Source organism: Cucurbita pepo, chromosome 12 (genome assembly GCF_057944985.1).
Source record: "Cucurbita pepo subsp. pepo isolate OVF chromosome 12, ASM5794498v1, whole genome shotgun sequence".
NCBI lineage: Eukaryota > Viridiplantae > Streptophyta > Magnoliopsida > Cucurbitales > Cucurbitaceae > Cucurbita > Cucurbita pepo.
Genome location: NC_141809.1, coordinates 15,454,425 through 15,477,785, shown reverse-complemented (window position 1 = coordinate 15,477,785; position 23,361 = coordinate 15,454,425). Strand labels below are relative to the sequence as shown.

Below are 23,361 nucleotides of genomic sequence, written 5' to 3'. Positions count from 1 at the left end.
ATTAGTCGATATGACTTTCATCATCAACATGGTGAACTAAATAAATATATGAAACAAAATAAATAAATAAAATCAAAGGAACATTGTTATTAACAATGTTATGCTCATATTAACTATTATTTTTTCCCTTCATAATAATTTTCCTAATCTTAACAGAATCAAAATACCATATTTTTCAGGATTTGCCTATGTTGTGCATGGGTACCCATATTATATCAGCCATTGCAGGATATCAAGAGAGGAAACAAAAATTTCATTCCCCTTTCCAAAAAAAACAGCGACCAGATCCTGATCAGATCAACTACAATCTTCAAAACTTTCAACACCACTAAACAACATGGCCAGATATCAAATATCTATGAACATCATTGTCATAATACATATAATGTAACAGCAAAAAAGGCATAATGTGAATCCGCAGTCGATCCTCAGCTTTACTACCCAAACCGAACGATCGTCTTGGAAACTAGATTGGACATTAGTCAGCTGAACCAAATTCATTGTGGTGGTTTCAATATTTTCTAAAAAGGCAGAAACTGGCGCCATAATCCCACTTATCTCATACTTGATGCTGATTTAGATCCTAAGTAAAACAAGAACAAAAGCCCGGAACAAGTATGTTAGTACAGCAAATTTAGTGTGAAACTATAACTCTACAAGCAAGCTCAAGTATATTTGCATACAAATCAGCCACACACATATGCATGGACATACATGCGAGATCTTAAATGATATCGTACGAAAAGAAAACCAAATAATGGAACAAAATTAAACTAGGTGTCAAAAGAAAAACGAGACACGACAATAATGTGTCGCAAGAGGGAACCCCAGTGAATGTGCACGGACCTACTAAATTTCCATAATTTAAGGCAACGCTGTGCAGCAAACTATAAACTTGCACGATATTGGATCTTCCAGCAGTATACATTAACTAATCACCATAAAAAGCATGGATAAACCATCAAGCATCAACCCATAACATGCTTAGCAATAAAATCTTTAAATGTGTTGATTCCCACAATGGTTGATCTGATGGTGTATCTAAGCAATAATTGATCCCATAAAATTTTGGTGTTTAAGAAGATCAGTTGGTTCAATCCGTTCTATTCAAGATATGTATTCATCAGAACACTGGCACAAAAAAAGATAAACTACTGAATGCGACAATTATATTGATTTTATGGAGGAACTATATCACATTTATTTTAGTTTACAGTTCTCCAAAATGATGGAAAAAGTAGGGAAGTATCAAAAGTTTCAATATGTTCACGAAAATAGATATCAGGAAATATTAAGAAGCAAGGTTCACATGGAAATAATAAACAAGGATGAGAGCCAATTCTATCAAGACAAGAATGGAAGAGCTGGGAAAGAAAATTAAGAACCTACTAGAAGATCGTTTCATGTTTCTGCAGAACTTGCTGCCACATTGACAGAGAAAAGGCTTAACAGGGTGATCAAGGTCATCAAAATCGATGCCATAATCCTACAAGTAAAGCAAAATATCAGTAACGGCCTTTTGAACAGTCCAAGGAATTACACTACAAGGTAATAAAAATTCTAAAGAACACTTTTAAGCACCAGTTAGTCACAATCAAAACTGCATTCATCATTCATAAGGAAGACGTACAGTTCAAAGGAAATGACTATACTACCGGCTGCACCAATTTTATTGCCGCAGGGAGAAAATCAGAGTAGTTGCTTATAATTGTCTATCGTCTATGGATAATGGTTGCATATTAGGAGTTAGCTGGTTTGTATATAAGAAAGGAAAGCTTATGGAATTGCTTCAGTAATTGTAGATCTCGATTTTAGGAATTGTTGCTGGTATTTGAAGACATGGTTCTCCTCTAGCATTGTTGCTATTAATGAAGCTATACTAATGATACATGCAGTTTCCTTTCTGTTGCTGCTTCAACTCATTCAAAAATCAAGGCAAAAGTTCTCTATGGAGCAAGGGTTATTGTTTATTGTGTAGCTTTCGGCAAGCAGTCTTAAGTTTCGAAGTGTCTCTGTTGTGCAGTTTTGGTTTGTATTGCCAGGTCTTGTCGGTGATAATAAGTTCTAGCTAAAGGTTTTTGGCTTGTTTAGTTCTTTAGATCAAGCAAATTGATTGTGCTTTGCTTATTAATCTAGTAGTAGGTTTTGGAATATGTGGAAAGAAAGAAATCAGAGAATATTTGCAGAAACGACACAGACCTACACAAAACTTTTCGACAATGTTGTTTACCAAGCTATATCTTGGTGTAAACTGTCTAATATTTTTACTTCCTATAGTTATACCTCCCTCATTGCAAATTGGGAAGGTCTTTTGTAAACATCATGGATTATACATCCCTCTTGTAAATTTCACTCATCAACGAAATTGTCTCTTATAAAAAAAAAATAAATAAAATAAAATAAAATAAAATAAAAATAAAAATAAAAAAATCTAGTAGTATGTTATTTTTGCCATGTGCTGTAGCTTCTTGGTATTTTCTTGTTTCATTGACGTTTTAGAAAAAAATCTAAAAAAAGTCCATGAAAGCAATGGGAAGAACAGGTAGGTTATTATCCTATAACTCATGCAGAAACTCTTGCATCCAAGACACATTCTATTGCCTCATTGCCTTACCATCTATAAACTTAACATGCATACAAATGTTTCCATAAACCTGAGTAGAACACATCATAATGAGAGATATCATAAATATAATTAATGCGGAAACTCTTGCAGCCAAGATGCAGTTTATCGCCTCACTGAGGTATCTCTCATTGAGATGTCTTCCACTTAAGGCCTCAGTTATAAGGACAGGACAGGTAAAAGTTGACCAAGTCATAAAAATTTATGCAAAATAACCCAAAACCACATTTATATACAATAATATCCACTGACCCAAGTTAGCTCTTCCATGGCATCTATTTTTCTTGTAGTGAACAAGGCAAGCTGCAAAATGAAAGGAACTGAATAAGACGATCACTATGGTAGTTCGTTTCTTGTTCCAAAAAAAAAAAAAATAAATAAGATAATGCTATGGAAGAGAAAGAACGGCTGTATACAAAAATGATAAAGAAAAGTAAACTTGCGGGAGTCAATACATGATAATTATGATGGTCCGGAGTCTCTATCTCAACTGCAGCATCAACCAAGTTTGCATCAAAGCATCTAAAATTTTGAAAAGAGAGAAATTAGATTATCCGACAACTAGATCAGTAAATGTACAAACGCCTGCCTAGCAAGTTTTTGCATAAGTTACAGCAACAGTTTCAAATATACATACAATAGGATAGCAAAACTATTGTTTACTAAAAAGAAAGAAGAAAAAGGATTAAAAGATATGTTTCAACCCAGTATTGGCACTTCTGGAAACCTTTTTTCACTCAACCAGCTGATATACAATTTTCACTAAGAGAAGGATTCATGTTCTGTTCTGGCACCCATAACATATACACGATTCCTTTTAATATCCAGACCTCCAAATGTTCATCGGGTTCTAAACTAGGGCCAAACACATAATCATAGATCATTTGGTGGACAGAAAATTCATGGGATATTTAAAACCCCAACCTGAGTAACTCCAAGAGGTTTCTAAGCCATGAAAATTTAGTGATTCCAAAGCCTTTTACTGCTTTGCACCATGACTCTTCATAAATGGAACTTCCATATAAAAGACCCTTGTATCAACTATTTATCCCTACCACTTCAAGGCCATGACATTAACGCAATCTTCAGACAGCATAAAATGCTGAAACCTTCTGAATTTGCAACGCACACATATACCTTTTGTAATATGTTTCTGAACCCAAATAGTCACAAAACTTCCCAATGGACGCGAATAACAACAGTTCACATCCGACCTGTGCTATTGATCTAGTGATACTAGAGCACAATACATAGCTAACAAATTTGTATCTTGATTGCTAGAAAGGAGATAATCGAAGCCAAAAACATTAACATCACGAACAGGAACAATCTTTTCATGTTTCAAACCCTCATCACAGTGTTACAATTCCAAGGGTGGGAGGGAGATTTCAAGAATAATGCCAAAGAAAAGATGAAAATGGAAAACGATGAGTTCAAGAATAATGAGTAATGACAAAGGGAGCGAAAAGAGGTTACTATTCGCATAAAAAAAATACAAAAATAATTTGGTGCAAAGGTTACAGAAAGTAAAATAAGCATCAAACAGTAGAAACGTGGGCAACAATGGGGAAGTATGAGATTAAAGGAAGCTTAAACTCTACTCAGTTTAATCAAATACCTGTGGTTGATAAATCTGGCAACATTTCCAAAGTTTGTGGCATCCAAGCAGAGAGCTTTTTCCTCCTTGAAAGGCTCTTCTTTATTCCAAAAGGCATCTAATAATACAGGGTCAGTATGCTGCCCATTTTTGGTGTTTTGCACCTTTCTATGATACATTTCTGAGATGGTTAATATTTCTCCGGCATATTCACAAACAAACGAGCCTTTAGGTAGGTCTTCAAGGGTACGAAGGCCCCATCCTTTTCCTTCCGAAGTAAAAAATACCTGAAACAGAGAGAATAGTTTTCAAATATATGCTATAGCCAAAGTGAGAGAGAGCAGAAGGTGTGATTTAAACTGTACCTGCAGCTTCCGAGTTATTCCTCGCTGCACCACTCTATTGCCACAATGCTTACTGCAACCACATTTACTCCAACATTCTTTTATAAGCTTCCTCTCTAGGTGCCCTTTGCACGGTTCTAAGCAATCATCATTCTTTGATCTTTCAAGAGGACATTCCTTGCAATAGAACTGGTGGTTTCCTTGAGAGTCACGAGCAAGAGAGATCCACTCTTCCAAAACATCTTCCTTAACCAGACCTTCTGGCGTGTATGCATAGTTATCCCCAGTTTCCCGTGCACAAGCACAAGGGACAGAAGATGTAAGGCAATTTCCAAAGCAAGACTCGCAACAATTATCGTTACCAATCAGAGATAGAGAGAAATTTACAAAAGCGCTTTGGAAAATTAGACTGCGAGGTATATAGTGAAAGAATGGTGGATGCTCTTTATTAATTTCATTCACCCAAGGAATTTGAACCCTTTCTTCTCCCTTGGTTATATCATCCACATCATGAGAGAAGCTTAAGTCATCAGTAGCCTGTTGACTCGGTGAAACAACCATCAAATTGTGCGGATTTGCAGCCTCAAGATTATCAAGCTCCTTCCTGGCTACATCTTCAGAATGACCATTTGGCATTTCTTTGCTGCTTTGAGAGGCATCATGGATAGCCTGGTCATTGGAAACACTTGAAGACTCTAACATACTAGGAACTTGTGATGCAAATTCTCTATCAGAGACAGGACTGACTGGTTCGTTCACGGAAGTGAGTAGATGATTCAAATCTCCTTCATTGGCAACATCCCCTGGATTATATATTGGATCTGAATTCTTCATTACATCTAGAAGTGGAATTCTACTAATTGACCCTTCCTGTTGTTCATCAGGAGAATCAGTTCCCAATTCCAAGAAGCACTCACACATGTCACTCAACAGTTTCATAACAGAAAACGTGGGGTCAATGATTTTATATGACTGCAGACATTTTTCCTCCATATATTTTATAACTGCATCACGACTAGGCATATGGAAATCTGGTCGTCCAAAAGCGGAGTCGCAGCTCAAAGAAATTTTTACCTCTCCTAGGGGCGACGATGCAATCTCTAAGTTAGGATGTAATTCTTCCGTGACAGTTGCCAGCTCACTGCCTGTAATCTTCTTACATGAGGTCTCCGTACCATCACCTTTGTTACTTCCATCTGAAGGAAGTGATGCTTGAGCAACTTGGCCATCCGGCTTCCTAACTGAATCATTTGCAATGGAATAAACTTCTTTTCTTGAAGAATCTGTTAAAATTTTCACAAAGGAAAACAATCCAGCGGTTAGAATTGAGAAATACCGTGCAGGTTGAAGATTCCACAGACTATCGTTTTACATGATTGCCTGCATTAGCAAAATGATCTCCTCATTCTTATAGGGGTTTCACATTGATAAATATTGATTCATTTTTAGCAATCGTCATACTCCAATAATTTTTTTTTTTTTTTTTTTTTCAATTCTTTCACTTCTAGTAAATTTTACCGTTTAGGCAATTGGTTCTTTTATCTTTACATAATACCTTAAAATTAACAATTTTATTTTTATAGCTGCACTTTCCATAACTTGCATTTGTTACAACTATGTCTGTCTTCAGTTTAAACTTCAATGTTGAATTCTAATGCTTGGCTTGAACCAATTTGATTTGAGCATTAATAACTATGATGCATCGTAAAGTTAGGTATTCCAATATTTAACTTATGTTTTACTCCCTTTCCTGAGATAAGCACAGCAAGGAAAATTTTTATATTCTAAAACCCATGTCTTATTTTAAAGCTTCTTAACCTTGATTATCACATATTACAGTTTAATGGATTTTAATTTCAATTAAACTCTAATTGGACTATCAATTACCGATACTTGCCTCAAATTAGAAAAAAAAAACTCTGTTCTACCCTACAACATTATACTGTAATTTTGAACCAAATAATGCTAAACTCATCGAAAGAAAGTATCCATTGACCTGGATGAATCGCAGCAATAGGCATCTCATTTGTAAATGTATCATCTGTAAATGGCTCATCTTTAGGCTTGAGTAGTGCTTGAGCCCCAGATGCCCTCACTCTGGAATTTTTGGCACCTGACTCAGCCCCTGGTTCCTTAATACGCACAGCAGCAGATGGTCTCTCTAAGCTGGATTTTTTCACTCGTGCAACCACATGTGGTGATACAGGTTCCTTCCCTTTGTCTACACGACGAGAAGAACTTGGATCAGTTTCAGATCTCTTAGACCCACTTAGCTGCGTCTGCTGTTTGGGACATGTTTCAGGAAACACGTCCTCTTCCAATTTGGGCTTTTTTAAAGCCATCCCATCCACCTGGGTTTCTTGGCCTCTTAAGCGCAACCTTTTCAGAGGGCGTTCCGGCTCATCAGGCGCCTGAACCTCTTCCCCAAAATCTTCCACCTGTTAACAAAAGCAAAGGCAGCAAGTATAAGCACAACTAAGAGGGTAAAAATAAGACCTTCACATCAAGCAAGATAATGAGTACACACTTGAGAATTCTGACATTTCTTTTCCTCTATAGCCTGAAAGATGATGCATACATATGTGAGAAATAAAAACTCAACGCATAAAGAGAAAAGGATACAATTAAAGGAATTGCAGTAGAATGTACCTTACTATCTTCCTCGTCAAATATAGAATCTGCAAGAACTCTATAGTTCTCTTCTTCAATAAGTTCCCAGTTCTTATCATACAATTTCAGAAGTTTCTTTAAGACGGGTTTTGTCTTGTCTTCACTGATCCCAATATCCTTCATTGCACGAAAAGCCTTCAAAACCCGAGGATTCGGTGCCATATTTATTCCAATCCAAAGGACAAAGGTGCCTACATTTGTTAGAATTACATCAGGACTTTTTTACTTGATTGTCAGGGAGGCCCGTCTTATAAGCACTTTTCAAATACATTAGCATATTTGCACATTCTAAGCTGAAGGAATTAATGTAAAGAACCACCCTGATCGTAGAGCATAGACTTGCCTGCTACGCCGTATGAAACATGAAAACACACAGCAAACAAGGCCCTTGAACACAAAGAAAATTATTGCATCCTTCAGTAGAGCATTTATAAGTTTCCTTCCATCCTACCCACATGCATCACTGACATCTCCTTCGAATAGTTCCTGGAAATTTGCTAGAACTGCCAATCTGCAATATTGAAACATCAAGCGCAATGCAAGTTTCCATTGCCAAATATGAAATTCTTATTTATGTTGCTCGAGAAGAAGAAAAATTATATTCTACCCCAAACGTTACAAGTTAAAGCTGAAATTTTCTCTATGTTTGACTCAGTGCAGGCAGAACAACAATATATGGACAAAGAACTAAATATACTGTAACAAGATCATTCAATAAAACAGTATGACATGTTATCCATTGTTTTCAAACATTGAAACAAATATCCAAAACGCTTCTCGAAAGCATGAGAAGTGAACACGTCTACAAGAAACTTTTCACAATTAAGAACAAGAGAAAAAGAATACCAACTAATAACTCTAAGGTAACAAAGAGCAGAAACCTTTTTTGTTCAAAAATAATATGAAAATAATAAAATAAAATAAACACAACAAAAACGGAATTCTATATCAAAACTTGGCTTCGTCATAAGTTCAAAGTTTCAGATCATCGCCACCACCAATTTAAAACTTTTTTCATAAGGATCCCGGCCCCAAATAATCAAAGAGGGAAAGCTCGGCCATGATATCATAGTAATGTTCAAAAGTCTAAATCAGCTACGGTAATTACATTTCAGGAAGAATGGCAAATAGCTAAAGATGCACTGTGTTCTTGGCTAGGGTAAACAAGTCTAAAGCAGCTGTGGTCAACCAAACAGTAAAAGAATATGAAATACAAGAATGCATGCAAAATTAACTGGAATATCTTGATCGTTACGGGTATGTGACTAAAAACCGCGCTATTAAACTGGGAAACATAAATTTGCCGATGAAATCTTACAATCGAAATTAAAACCCTAAAGCCCAACAAGTAAAAGAATCGCAAGCGAAGAATTTACCAAGTAAACAGAAATGAGGAAGGCAAAACCTCAAAGATCATTCAGCCCGCGAAACCCGAAAGTTGTCCGATACTCCAAGAGGGGAGAGAGCTGAAAAACAAATGCATAATGGGTTTAAGTGAGAAGTAGGTTCACGTTGAGTGAAGCAAGAAAATGGAAAAATGTGGTACAGAAATGGAAGAAGAAAGCAGTTCATCTAGCAGGCGGGAAATAGAGATGGAAGAGGAGAAAATCATTTGAAAAAATGAGCGCCGTGGTAGAGACAAAGCAGGAGAGGTAAAGGGAGAATAAAATGGAGGAATTTTACAGACCAGTGAAAGAATTCATGAGAGAGTCGGCTCTTGTCTGACAGCGTCTGATGGCGGGCACACGGGAGCGCCTGCTTTTGTAAGCGCGGAAATGGAGCGAGAGCTGAGAGGCGCAGCGACTAAACCACGTTACAACAATTTTTTTTATATGTATAATTACAAATTACCAATATTATCAAGACAACTAAACATTTAATCTATTTATAGATTACTTCAGTTCAGTCCATAGATATAATTATTACAACATGTTTTGATTATCTAATGAATAATTTGTTTATAATTTAGTCATAAACTAAGTTCTTCTTGTGCTAATGAAAGAGTGAAATCTTGTTGTTTGAGTTCTCGGTCGGTGGAAAAAATAATGAATTGAATTTATCGAATAAAATTATATTTTTAAATCCATATATGGCAAAGTTGAAAATTGTAAGGTTGTTTTCCGTTACAAAAAGTCACGCTCATGCACGCTAAATGATAGGCTCTAGCGTGAATAATTAATAACTCACTTGTGAATGAGATACGCGTGTGATCATATGCGAAGTATTGGTATTATTTATTAATATATGTATAAATGAATATTAAATATTTCGTAGTTTTGTTTTGTACAAAATTAATTGTATATGATATTTACCCGCTTTCTTTCATATGTCTTCATGTATTCCGAACAAATCATTTGCAACGACTACAAAATAAGTCATATGAATAGTGTTGTTGGGGTAAGACACTCAGTCTTGTCCATTTATGTAATTACTCGAACACGATCATTCCATCCATTGCGTACTATTTAAGATACATGTACCAACCTTTTAATCTTGGCATTTGAATTATGAATAAATTAATTAAATAAAAATTACGAATGAACCAAAGGAGGGGAAAGTTTGGGATTGGGCTGGGCCGGAGAGATCCGGTCCAGTAAGGCATGGAAGGTGGATAACGGTAATATGTGTATCAGCCCTTGTCGCCCAATTGCCCTCGGCCTGGCCTCGCAGTCGTCTCCCTTATTAAAATCGTTTCCTCTCAAATTCCCCTCTCTTCCTCTCTCACTCTCAAATTCTCAATTCCGCTTCGCATTTCATCAACTCTTCTTCTTCTTCTTCTTCTTCTTCCTCCTCTTGTTTCCGGTAAGTTCTCTTTCCATTTTATTTCTTTATGCCCCAACACCCTTCCCTTTCTCCTTACGCCGCTTTCTTATTTAGCCACTGTTCCCCTAGATTTAGCGTGCTGGAACATCCATCAATTTCGCTTCCTGTCATGTTTGTCATTCTACTGCTCTAGTACGTTTTCAAGTGATTGTGTTATTACTTTTTTGTTTGTTTTTTCGTTTGTTATGCCATGCTCTTCCGTGCCATTTATATTATCGAAAACCAGCATCTATACATATTCTTTTAAGTACTTGTACGTCTGTATATTCTTTGGATTAGCTTTAAACTAGTATACAAACCAGAGTTTATGCTTTTCAAATCAAGGGTATCGCAGGAATATGTTGTTGGCATTCGCTGTTTAATTCAAGCACTATGTTTTTTTTTTCTGGGTCTAGCTGCATTTTTTTTTTTTTTTTTGAAGGCTACATCCTTCTGCTCTGGGTTTTCTTTTTTGTCTGCGCTTCTCCGCATCAATTCTATGTGATAGTTGTTTAAATGCATGCAGTTCGGCTATCAAAGAAATAGTTCTTTAGTTTAAGCATGGGGGACAGTGAAACTGTAGTTGCCCAAACATCTGACGTCATGGGGTATGCATCTGCTGGATATGTTTCGAGTGGCTATTCTGATAGCAGTGCAAATCTAATTCCTCAACCGGGTGCTTTTCAATCTGGGATCACTGGGGACTTTTCTGTTTCACATACCTCTGCAGATATGGGTAACGGCAATGCATATGTTACGGATCCCAATTCTATTCAGCAAGGAAATCATGTTGGGGAGGTGGATGCGACAAAGTCAGATGTGGTAATGACTGACCATAGTCAGAATGCTGCTGTATCAGAAACTTCAGGAATGGAAACTGCTGAAGTAGCCAGTCACGATTCTTCTTTAAATGGAAGCGTTGCTGCCTCATCAGTTAATGCTTCATCAATTGAGAATGGAAATGTTATTGAGAATGCCAATGATGCTTCTGAGGAACAACACTTTATTGATGGTTCTGGTATGTGTCTCCCATTTTAGTTTTCTGCATTTTCATGGGATTTTCGTTTGCACAAAAAAGAATTGTAACAAATTGGGCGGAAAAATAGAAAGTCAACCTAAAAGGTGCTGCAATTTGAAGGGTGCACAAGTAGATGTGTTATGTTTCTGAACTATTAAGAGTAATGATGCTCCTTGAGAAGCATTGAGTATTTCTGCATTTTGTTCTATATAAAGATATGTGATATGCACACCTATCTTTTAAAACTAGCCCGGAGAATTTAATATAATATCATGATATTATATTAAATTCTCCGAGCTAGTTTTCCATCTGAAGGCTCTCGTTGTAGTATAAAAAAAATATAATCAGTAAGCGACCTACTTGTAGGCTCTCGTTGAATTTCATCTTTGTGATGGTTTTTTAAGCTATGAGCTCATATACTAATCTTAGCGTCATCCAATACCCTGACATGTAGCTTGTACTAGCTCTATAAGACTCGTATGTACCTAACCCCTATACACTCCTACTTTAGGGGTGTATACCTAACCCCCTCGGGGCCTTAATATAGGGTTTTAGATATACTTAGCTCTATGTTTTCGTTTTCTAAAGTCTATCATCAACCTTGCGCTAATTGCGCGTAAGTCAAAATATCCTTGCAACGGGCCTTGGGGTAAGTCTTGTGCGTATGAGGTATATTGTCCTCTATAAACAGATGAGTAATCTGACCGTTTGTACCTCATATGTATTTGTCTACTAGGTGCTCCCTAATAGTATTCCCAATACGACCCTTGGGACCCTTTGTGGGTAACAACTTTACTATGCGTACCAAGTACACCCTAACCGCTCTAGGAAAGTTTATGATTAGGGGTTTTCCCTGAATGGTTCCTACTTTATACTTGGTGAACCTAAAGTGCCCAAATGTAGGTTCTTTGACTCGGGAAATGTAAAACAATAATTCATGTTCATTCTTATATCCTTCCAGACTCTCTAGGACACATAGCGGATATTGAATGAATTAACTAGGCATACACGAGTGTCTAACCCTTGTAACATGCTCCTATGGGTGTATCATGCATGTATAAATGTCCTACATGCTTGATCAAACGATTAGCAATCATACAAAACATGTTGGGGTCCTAAAAATTTCATTAGGACTAATCAGAACTCTCAAACATGCAAGCGAAGCTGTAAAACATATTATCATGCTAAACCGGAAACCTATCAAGTTTCTAGGCTTAGCTACCATACATCTTGGTCAGTTAGGCCTATATCATGCTTTCTAACCAGTAGCCTAAATGTCCTTATCGACTCCTACAAGTATTGCTTGAAAAACAATCTATATGGCTACTTACATTTTTTTCGACTTCTCGGGCTCGGATTGGGTCTTCAAGAATTTTCAAAATATATCAAAAGTCCTTAATTAGATTCTACATTAAGGGAAAATATCAAAACCACTGAAATCGAGGCGAAAATCATGTAAAAACAGTGTAGTTTTTGGTTTGATTTGACCAAAACTGGTCCAACCGAGCTGGTTAGATCTGGGTCAAGTGAATCGGTCTTCCTTCGCCTTCTTCACACGTTGCTTACCTGTTGGCGGCTTCTCTTCTCCGCTCTTTGCCAATTTTCTCTCCACGGTTCTCGAACGCGTTTGCCTTCTTCATGTAACCCAAAGATATCCTTGATATGAACCTAACCATTCCAGATTTGTGAGTTTTTGTGTAGAATCGAGTGAACTACAACCGTTAGAATTTTTTCGGTTTTGAGCCAGCAATTGCAGAGGTCGATACTCAACCTCATGAGCTCCTTCGTTCGAATCTGTCCAACCACCTTCTCCCATAAGGTCCCTTAGATGAAAACCCCACAGTTTCAAGTTGTATTGCTTTCTCGGAGGGGCGAATCGACATTTGTAGTTCTTTTGGTGACAATGGGCTTTCAAGTTGGGGTTCTTGGTTCTTGCTCACGAGTTTTCTCTTCCAATCACCTTCCCCTTGCTTTTAAACCGCCATAGGGTCCCCAATCTTCCCAGAATCCAGCCAAAAACCAGTCCAAAGCAAGCTCCCCCCTTTCGTGCACACTATTGCTGTCACACACCGTTGATGGCAACGACAGTATACGGTGGTAGCTGAAAATGCGTTTCAGCACTTTCCTTTTCCTTTTTATTTTTATTTTTCTTTTCCAGCTGTTATTATTATTATTATTATTAAAAAGAATCTTCCTCGTTAATCCACCATTGTCAACTTCAGATGTCCATTATATATATATATATGTATGTATATATTGGCGTTACACCATTATTGTCTAATACCATGGTTTACGAAAAGAAGGCACCGATTCATATTTCATGTCATAGCTCAGGGTGAGAGCTTGTTCTCAACCTGTATATTTAATTATTTATATGAAGAAAGTAATTTCACATTTATCTTACATGATTACTAAACTTATTTCTATTTTAATACTGTAATCAGTACTCACTTTATTATGTTGCCTATAGTTTTTTAGAGAAGAAACTCAACCTCTCGATGATATTTTGTTACCTAATATTTTTTGGCAGTACCTCCACTATCTGCTGAAGAAGATAGACTCTGGAACATTGTGAGGGCCAGTTCTTTAGATTTTAATGCATGGACTTCTTTGATCGAAGAGACAGAGAAGGTGGCAGAGGTATGCAATAATGAATGTTAGCAAGTTGTACGGTTTTACCATTTTATGTTTGAACTTGGCATTGGTGGGATCTATAACGAACTACTAACAAAGGCACAATAAATTGGCAGTCTTATATTCAAATTTCATCAACCACATGGACGCTGCCACAAAGCTTAATGTGATGCAGCCTTTTATTTGTCTTTATTTCTCTTTAATTTTGTTGGCGACGTTGGGAACTCCTGACATATTTTGTGGTAATGATTGAGGAAGCAGTGTGGAATTTTTCCATGACTTAACTTTTGACTCAGGTCTGGGTCATGCATGCTAATAATCCACACAATCAACCTTTTTTTTTTTTTTTTCTCAGCTATGTCCTTAAGTATTGTAGGTATGATATAGCCTGCAATATTATTAGGATAATGTTTAATTGATTTTTCACATGAAGAGTGTTGATATTGAGGCTTTATCCATAGGAGTGGTGTATTTCTTCCGTATTTACATTTTGGACATCCAACAGTCATAATATGCTTCCTTCTAGTGGACACTAATATGCTTTACTGATAGTGGACACTAATATGCTTTACTGATGCAATGGAAGAATTTACGTTGATAGTCTTTTTTTGAGGGGTATCTTTCTCTGAAGCCTAACATTTGCCTAAGAATTTTCTCTTACTTCCTTCTCTTTTACAGTCCACCGTATTACACTTGGCCAACCCACTGGTTTTCCCTACCACATGTTAGGGCATTACCAATTTTCTAACAAAATATAAGCTAAAAGTTATCTACTTTCTTAAAGAATTGTATTGGGAGGCTTATATGTAAACAAAATATCTTTGATAGTATTTAGGGGTGCAATCTGAAACTATAAGACCGACAAAACTGACAATATGTCTAACTTGGTTCCTCTTGATAGAATTAAAGCCAAAAATTAGTTGGCTGGCTTGGCTTTGATAGATCATATTAGTTTTGGTCAATTTGTTCAATTTTGTTTGTTTTAGGTTAGTGTTTGTGTCAATCTTTTTTATAAATTGGTTTTGGCATTGGTTTTTCATTTTTCTCAAACTGATAAGTTGGTTTGGCATTGGCCTGGATGGACTTGCTTATGCCTTTTAATAATATTTAATGTTGATGGTTTTCAGAAAAATAGTGTGTGGTAAATATGATCTCTGGTAATTATGATGGATCTATTGCAAATAACATGGATTTTTTCATCCACAAATTTATGAGCCTATACTGTTGGTGAATATCTTAACCCAACATTTAGAGCTCAGAGAAAAGTTTTGTGATTTCCAAGAAAATACATCTAAAGAGTTGTATATGTCGAGCAGAATTTTACATTTTATATTGATTCTTCAGAATTTGATATTGACTGAATTTTGCACTGGAAAATACCCCAGTTCTAACGATCTCATGTGGACCAAACTCATATGCCTATGAGAAGACTTATTCCAATTTAAGAGAATTTGCTTGGATTCTTTTCAGGATAACATACTCAAAATTCGGAGAGTGTACGATGCATTTTTAGTGGAATTTCCTTTATGCTATGGTTATTGGAAGAAGTATGCAGATCATGAGGCCCGTTTTGGATCTACTGACAAAGTTGTTGAGGTGTATGAACGAGCAGTACATGGAGTCACTTACTCAGTTGATATTTGGCTGCATTACTGCATATTCGCTCTTAGTACATATGGAGATCCAGAGACCATCAGAAGGTATTGCCTTCTGTTTCTAATGGCATTCGTGTTTTTTCCTGGAGTGCCATTACTATGATTCTTAGCTACTTGGACCTGATAACGATCTTTTTCTTTTTGCTTGTAACCTCGTTTTAGATGGCTGTACCAGTGATTTCCTACGTGTAAGGCGGAAAGATTTGATTGAAATGTATATTGGAATTGCATGTTCCAATGTGCATTCCCATGATTTGGGGCTACACTGTTACTTGCCTTTTCTAAAGTTATTTTTATTGAAAGAAATAGTGTCAATCTCCTGTTGTCTATTATGGCTTATGCCTTAGTCTGTAGTTATGAATGAACTACGGCAGTTCTTTAACCTTTGTCTACTGAGGTACATCAATATACAAATTGCTGCTGGGAATATCTCGTTCAGTTTTGGGTTAAGATGGCCTCTATCATTGCTTCATTCACCGACATAAAATGATTTTTAGGAAGGTAAATGCAGCATGCAGAAGTGTCATATGCTGTTATTAGAGTAAATTGTTCCTTCACCTTCAACCCTAGTGCAGTTACTCTTGTGGATACTTTTGCATCACTTGATGATCTTTGTTTACATAATAACCAATTTCCTGGTTGATGATGTTTCAGACTTTTTGAGAGAGGATTAGCTTATGTTGGGACAGATTACCTCTCATTTCCTCTTTGGGATAAATATATTGAATACGAGTACATGCAGCAGGAGTGGGGTCGCCTTGCCATGATATATACACGTATACTGGAAAATCCAAATCAACAGTTGGATCGTTATTTCAATAGGTGAGTATTGCACATCTTGGCATTATTACGCTTTTCTGATAATTTGATATTGCCCTCAGTGATCTGAATTCTTTTGCTTTTGAACTACGATAATACAGTTCTTCTTTTGATTTATCCCTTAGATGTACTTGTTGTACTTTGCTAAGTTAATGTTTTTGGGGTTATGCACCCTTTCGTTGTTGAATTGCATTCTGTGCGAGGAAAAGCTAATTTAGATAGATGGTTTCTTATTAGAATGAAGCCCCTGGGCTCTTTAATTTTTAGTTATGACTGACCCAATGGTTTATTGAATTTTTCCTTGATAAGCAAGCTAAAATACTTTTTCCTCTTGGATCATGATGCAAATGTGTAACAGTTTTAAGGAGTTAGCTGCAAGTCGACCATTGTCAGAATTGAAGAGTTCTGAGGAGGCTGCTGTCGATGTGCAATCAGAGGTTGGTGATCAAGTAAATGGGGAGGAAGGTCGTCCTGATGTCACGGAACCATCGTTTAAAACTGTAAGTGCTGGCTTAACAGAAGCAGAGGAGTTGGAGAAGTATATCGCCATTAGAGAAGAAATCTATAAGAAAGCTAAAGAGTTCGATTCTAAGATCATTGGTTTTGAAACAGCTATCAGAAGGCCCTACTTTCACGTTCGGCCACTAAATGTTGCAGAGCTTGATAATTGGCATAGTTACCTGGACTTTATAGAACAAGAAGGAGACTTAAATAAGGTACTTTAGCTTGTTTCCGATTTTCAATGTGTATATTTTCTAGTTTCTAGTCGTCCTCGTTATGTATTGACTTACAGTTAAAAAATATCTTCTGCATCATATGCTTTACTGGCTAAACCATTGGATGAAGCAACTATTTAATCGGCAATTTGAACTGAGACTAAAGAAGGCTTTAAGGCTAAGTACTTCAAACTCTCATTTATCAGTGGAGATTCTAGGTTCATGATGTGTTTGTACGGTAACTTTTTAAAATTCCAATGTTATGCATGCAGGTCTCTTATCTTCCTAACCATCTGTCTGTCAGGCAAGGAGGGTCCCTCATCTCATGTTTGAGGGGCCTCTCTATTCTTCTGAGGAGTATTTCTGTTGCATATCTCTTTTCTGTTTCTTGTCATATCTTTACACAATGTATTTTTAATATAAAGACCATTTTATATGTTCTTCCATTTTTTTGTTTGAAATTTTTGTGAACAGGTGGTGAAATTATACGAGAGATGTGTGATTGCTTGTGCCAACTATCCTGAGTACTGGATACGATATATTTTATGTATGCAAGCAAGCGATAGTATGGATCTTGCCAACAACGCCCTTGCTCGGGCAAGCCAAGTTTTTGTCAAGGTAGGCAACACATGCATCTGCCATTTTACCTAACCTCATGATAATTGGTTGTAGTTATCATGATTAATGATGGTGCAATCCTGATCATAATTTTCTAATAGTGTATATACGATGCTATTTTATGCATGCAAGCATGGAATTAAAATGTACCCCCTTTTCCTTATCTTGATTTACATGTGATTATTGAAACGTGTAAAAAGAACAAACAAATAGGGATTCTAGATGTCTTAGACAAGGCGAACCTATATCTCCTTTCCTTTTCCTCTTAGTGGTTGATGTTTTGAGTAGAATTGTCTCCATGAGTGTTGAAGAAAAAGTGGTCGGGGGTTCAAGGTTGGCAAGGAGAAAGTGCCTTTATCCCACCTACAATTTGCGTACGATACTATTTTCTTTTGCTCAAGGAAAGAGGAACTGTTTTTGGTGCTGAACCATATTCTTGCATTCTTTGTTGGACACCTCTCCCGTTAGCGACCTTGTTTTCTTGGGTCTCTGGAAGATCAATATTGCGAAAAAAGGTTAAATTCTTTGTTTGGCAGGTTATCTACAGTCGTGTTAACACTTTGGACGGACACTCAAGAATTTGACCTTCATTGACTGACTCTTTTTTTTTGTATCCTTTTTCGGAAAGTGGAGGATGACGTAGATCATTTCTTTTGGAGATGTGATTTTTCCGCTCCATGAGGAGTTTTCTTTTTTGGGCGTTCGGATGAGTTGGCTGAATGAGATGATTGAGAAGTTCCTTCCCCTTTCGTCGTTTTGGGAGAAGGGTTGTTTCTTGTGGCTTGCTGGGGCGTGTGCTTTATTGTGAGATCTTTGGAATGTGAGGAACATTGGAGTGTTCTGAGATTTGGGAAGGGACCTGGGTGATGCGCTCCCTCAATAGGTTTCATGTTTCTCTTTGAGTTTTGGTTACAAGGATTTTTTTTATTATTATTATTATTTTTTTCTTTTTTTTTTTTAAAATTGATAGGTGTTATTTTACTTGACTGGAGACCCTTTTCTTTAGTGGTCTTTCTTTTTTGTGGATTTGTTATTTGGTTGCGTATGCATTCTTCCATTGTATTCTCAATGAGGGTTGATTCTTATAAAAAAAATTGTATCCCTGTTTATTTATTCGTTTTCTTATTATAAAAAGTTTGGATTTATAAATGATGGATTATAAAATATACCCCCTATGACTAAGTTTGTCAGCAGGAGATATTGTTGTCTATGATGTATGGAGTAGAACTTTTTTCTCAGTTATTAAATAAATTTTTATTTATATGGGTTAATATGCACATGCTTCCAAAACTTCAACAGAGACAACCAGAGATCCATTTATTTGCTGCTCGGTTCAAGGAGCAAAATGGGGATATTGCTGGCGCTCGAGCCTCCTATCAACTTGTGCATACTGAAATTTCACCTGGCCTTCTTGAAGCAATTATAAAGCACGCTAATATGGAACATCGTCTGGTAAGTTGTCTTAAATAAGTTGTGATACATATTGATGCATGCATTTTCTAATTTGGCCGTTGGTATTTCCAGGGGAAGCTGGAAGATGCATACTCTGTATATGAACAGGCCATTGCCATTGAAAGAGGAAAAGAACATTCTCGTGCGTTGCCACTGTTATATGCTCAGTACTCGAGGTTTCTGAACTTGGTATGTTGCTGAAATTGTGGTCCTTGCACTGCTTGTAGTCTATTCACATAATTATCCATTTTGCACTTGCTCTTTTGTAGTTTTTCTTTATGCTTCTTTATTAGGTCCCATGTCTCCATCGTGTTTCAATTTTTAAGTCGAGGCTTATTGTAAATGCCCTTTAGATGTTATTCGGCTTAATTGGAGCTTATTTTTTAGTTTGGCTTTTTTTTGTTGGGCCGTGGGTCATTCTACTCCTTGAGTTATGTGCAGCTGATTTCTGTGTCAGTTTGAGGTGGATTCTAGGCATAATTGGCTGTTGAAACTTATGACCTTCAATAATATGGTACTGTTATTTATTTCCCCCCAGAGTTAAAGAAGCAAAGAAGCTTTCTTATTTAAGGCCAGAGAAGAACGACCTTTAGAAGACAATTTTGGTGGCTGAAAATCTGTGAAAGAAGTATTTTCATAGAATTTATCTTGAATTTTTTGGTAGTTCTCACAAATGAATATTAATGTTCTCATTTTATTATAATTTCTTTTTCATCAAGGAAATTCGGGTACTTCAAATTTTGTTGTAGCTAGTACTTTCCAGGTGGTTTTAAAAATCTTTTTAAGTTACTGGCCATTGATATTTTTTGGTGATACTGATGTATAACTCATGAACGGAAATATTCCACAGTTGTGCAAGAAAGTTCTTTCATATTAAAATAAAGAAGCTTGCTATTTTTTGCTTTGGTCCGTGCCCAATTATTTAAGCAATTTTAGTAGTTATTCATGTAGCTAATTAACACAGTCTCTTCTGGTGGCATATGATCAGTTGAAATGGTATTTTTCTTGATTTCTTAAGTGTTGTTTTCTTAGAATCATATCTCTTGATTTTGTTGACAGGTATGTAAGAATGAAGGAAAAGCTAGAGAAATTATGGATAAGGCGGTTGAGCATGGTGAATTATCCAAACCACTCATTGAGGTACTCTCTCTCTCTTTCTTTATTTGAAACATTTGAATTTTACTCTGGTAAGCGTTGTTTTCCTGTGGTTAAATGTATACCTTTCTGCCTCCATGATTCACCCAGGCCTTGATACATTATGAGGCAATTCAGTCATCAGCAAAGAGAATTGATTATTTAGATTCATTAGTTGAGAAGGTAATAGTGCCCAATACAGAGAATGCAACGGTCGTGAGTGCTTCAATGAGGGAGGAGTTATCGAGCATTTTCTTGGAGGTAATATTAAAGCTCTTCATGTTTGCAGGGGAAAAACTTTTGAGGGTAGATGGACGTAATTGCATTAACTATGAAGAATAATGTTCTTGGACATCAGTATACTAGCAATTGTTCATTTGTTTTGGTTGACCTTACATTGATACAGTTTGATATAAAGTTATCTAGTTACAAAGGTCCCATGTTTTTTCACCTTGAGTTGGATCTCACTCCGTCTCTTTGGAGTTGTCAATATTTCCATAGCATGTATGATAGATATTCTAGTTCAAAACAACACTGAGTTGATGTATGTCGAATGAAGAAATTTCTCATTGGATGATGCTTAAAACTGGAAGTCTGCTCATGCCTGAAATCTTTCTAATATTTTCTTGATCATATAATCTCTCTAGCGGTGAACTATGTTTGGATTGTCTTTTACTGAATTCACTAGTGAATGGTTTTGCAGTTTCTAAATCTCTTTGGAGACGTTCAATCAATCAAGAAGGCTGAGGACAGACATGCAAAGTTATTCATTTCACATAAGAGTACATCAGAATTTAAAAAACGCCTGGCGGATGATTATCTAGCTTCTGAAAAAGCAAAGATAGCCAAATCCTATCCTAGTGTTTCTTCACCAGCACAATCTTTGATGGGTGCTTATCCTACTGGTCAAAACCAGTGGGCAGCCGGCTATAGTGTACAACCACAAGCCTGGCCTCCTGTCGCTCAAGCACAGGGGGGGCAACAATGGGCACCTGGTTACTCCCAACCGGTAAAAACCTTTCTATCTTTCACCCTTTTTATTGTCCATACTAATATATGTCATGCAGTTTAAATAAGGAAACTTTTCACACAAGTGGTCTAATTGCCCATTTTAATTTATTGGTTCCGAAGAAATTACTTCATATTATGTTGTCATCATAATTGCACCTACAAACAAGACTATTCAAAGAGTAAGGGAAATCACCCTGTTTCCTTTGTTATAAGGATTGGGAACTGTGGCTGTAGAAGTGATTAATTTTTGCATATAACTTGCATGGTCGCAAGTGATCCTTCTTGAACTATTCTGAAGATTGTAGTCTCTATTAATTTTTGTGGATTTTTTGATGGTTAGGATCTGCATTTTAATTTATTTGCTCTTTCCTAGTATGATATGTGGAAGGGTGTTTTTATTTTTTATTATTATTTTTTTAAAATTTTTATTAAATATAGTTGATACCATGCAGTCAACTTGTGGAAGGTAAAGGCGAATTCGCTAGTGTTTCTTTTCAGCCCTTCTAATATATATATTCATATACTTTATTTCTGCCTTTCCAGTCGCATCAATATAAAGTCATTTCGGATATATATTGGGCCTGCTTTAATTTTAAGATTGGAATATTCATGAGCAAACTTGAGGGCATTTTAATGTCCCTAGCAACAGCACGAAAAAGTAATGAACAGAAAAAGAATAACCCTTTGTTTTTCTTCCCATCTACTTGAATACAGGCCTCGTATAGTGGGTATGGAAGCACCTACACGAATCCACAAGTGTCCACATCGGTGTCACAAGCCTCCACTTATGCGACGTATCCTCCAACGTACCCTGTCCAGGTATTCAATCTTCATGTCTGGAGAGAATTTCATAACATTTTGTTTTTAGTTTTTAAAAATTAAGTTTCTAAACACTACTTTATCTTTGAGTTTGTTTGTTTTATTATCTACTCTTTTGGGAAGTTTTCAAAATCTAAATCTAAGTTTTGAAAATTGAAAAACGTGGATCACCCTTTAGGTTTTTTTGAAAATTGTGCTTGTTTTTAAAATTTGGTTATGAACTTCTTAGTGAGAAATGAAAATCATTTCAAGCACCGTTTTCAAAAGCCAAATAGTTATCAAACGGGGTATTGTTGGTCTCTTTTTGACTTATTCCGAGAGACATAGAACAGTCATCTGTTTTGGGTTTATGAACTATTGTGTAAATTATCAGCTGCAGGCATATTCTGCTCAGAGTTATGCCCAACCGACCGCTCAAGCAACGATAGCGCCATCGCAGCAGCCAGCTTCAGTCGCTCAGCCATATTACGGGAGTTACTATATGAATGGATGAGAATGGCCATTAGTTTGTTCGTAAACTGTAATCTAAAATTTTCCCCTCGTGTACGAATACGATCTACTACTGATATCCTGTACCTTCGTTTTTTCAGAGACATGGGTATGGTATAGCTAACGCAAACTAGGGAACAGTTCTAGAATCTGCTTCTTCCTAGTTCTTCCTCTCTTTTAATTTTGATGTGCCAATGAGTAGTGGTTTGGATATCATCAGAATTTCCCATTGCCAAGTAGTTATGAGTTATTGAGTTCAACTGACTGTTCTTTTTATGTGGTGCATTGATGGTTTGTTTGCCATCAAATTTGTTGGGAATTTCCAAGCTCTTACCTGTTTTGAATGACGGTTTGTGTTTATATATATATATACATTGCGAGCATTTTAAAGTCACCTTAAACTTGTTCTTAGTTTTGTCCATTTGTGGAAGAGCTCGTCTAGTGTTATTTATTAGGTTAAATGTCTCGGCTCGTGCTTCCATCACTAAAGTAATGATTTCATATGAAGTTGTATGAATATTGATTAATGAGACTTAATCACTTTTTTCGGAGACTAGTTAGTTTTCAATGGAGTATTTGAGTCGTTACTATTTAAAAATTTATAGGCACGAATAGGGTTTTTATGATTAATGACACTCTCGACTAAAATTATTTTATTAATATTTATGTGATAAGTAGATTAAGGATTAAGATAATTAAAATGTATTTAAATTAATACTTCAAATTTATTTATAATTTCTTTTAATTTCTTACCTGTAATTTGTAATTTGGCTAAACGAACATTCAAACAATTAATTAATAAAATATTATATATTTTAAATATTACATTTTAAGAAACTATTTTCTAATATGTCATTATCCAAACAATTAATAGATTTTTTTGATGATTAGATTTACCATATTTATAGAAATGCTAAAAGTATTTTTCAGAATTGACAGAGAGGACAACAAATTGTTTTT

General features: G+C 36.2%; 2 protein-coding genes across 11 annotated transcripts; one reads left to right on the top strand and one right to left on the bottom strand.

Annotated features, from left to right (window-relative positions):
• Positions 1-230: 230 nt before the first annotated feature.
• On the bottom strand, positions 231-9,058 carry LOC111807798 (putative inactive histone-lysine N-methyltransferase SUVR2). Of its 8 annotated transcripts, XM_087129228.1 has the most exons (13): positions 8,922-9,058; positions 8,611-8,700; positions 7,578-7,745; positions 7,214-7,425; positions 7,092-7,124; positions 6,561-7,002; positions 5,639-5,847; positions 4,586-5,434; positions 4,242-4,507; positions 3,079-3,145; positions 2,876-2,926; positions 1,390-1,486; positions 231-583 (listed from the first exon to the last, which is right to left on the bottom strand). In XM_087129228.1, the coding sequence occupies exons 4-13, from the start codon at positions 7,394-7,396 to the stop codon at positions 555-557; spliced, it is 2,226 nt and encodes a 741-aa protein (XP_086985354.1). In that variant the 5' UTR covers positions 7,397-7,425; positions 7,578-7,745; positions 8,611-8,700; positions 8,922-9,058; the 3' UTR covers positions 231-554. The 8 variants fall into 8 exon arrangements, with proteins under 8 accessions (XP_086985354.1, XP_086985353.1, XP_086985347.1 ...); XM_087129227.1 differs by having other exon boundaries at positions 1,386-1,486; positions 4,586-5,847; XM_087129221.1 differs by having other exon boundaries at positions 4,586-5,847.
• An 824-nt stretch (positions 9,059-9,882) lies between these two features.
• Positions 9,883-22,661, top strand: LOC111806836 (pre-mRNA-processing factor 39-1). Of its 3 annotated transcripts, none has more exons than XM_023692328.2 (14): positions 9,883-10,036; positions 10,563-11,054; positions 13,585-13,694; positions 15,159-15,388; positions 15,998-16,165; positions 16,521-16,878; positions 17,353-17,496; positions 18,796-18,948; positions 19,021-19,137; positions 20,008-20,088; positions 20,194-20,343; positions 20,786-21,091; positions 21,808-21,912; positions 22,286-22,661. In XM_023692328.2, the coding sequence occupies exons 2-14, from the start codon at positions 10,598-10,600 to the stop codon at positions 22,403-22,405; spliced, it is 2,499 nt and encodes an 832-aa protein (XP_023548096.2). In that variant the 5' UTR covers positions 9,883-10,036; positions 10,563-10,597; the 3' UTR covers positions 22,406-22,661. The 3 variants fall into 3 exon arrangements, with proteins under 3 accessions (XP_023548096.2, XP_023548097.2, XP_086985255.1); XM_023692329.2 differs by lacking the exon at positions 9,883-10,036 and adding an exon at positions 10,121-10,189; XM_087129129.1 differs by lacking the exon at positions 9,883-10,036 and having other exon boundaries at positions 10,546-11,054.
• The last annotated feature ends 700 nt before the right edge of the window (positions 22,662-23,361 follow it).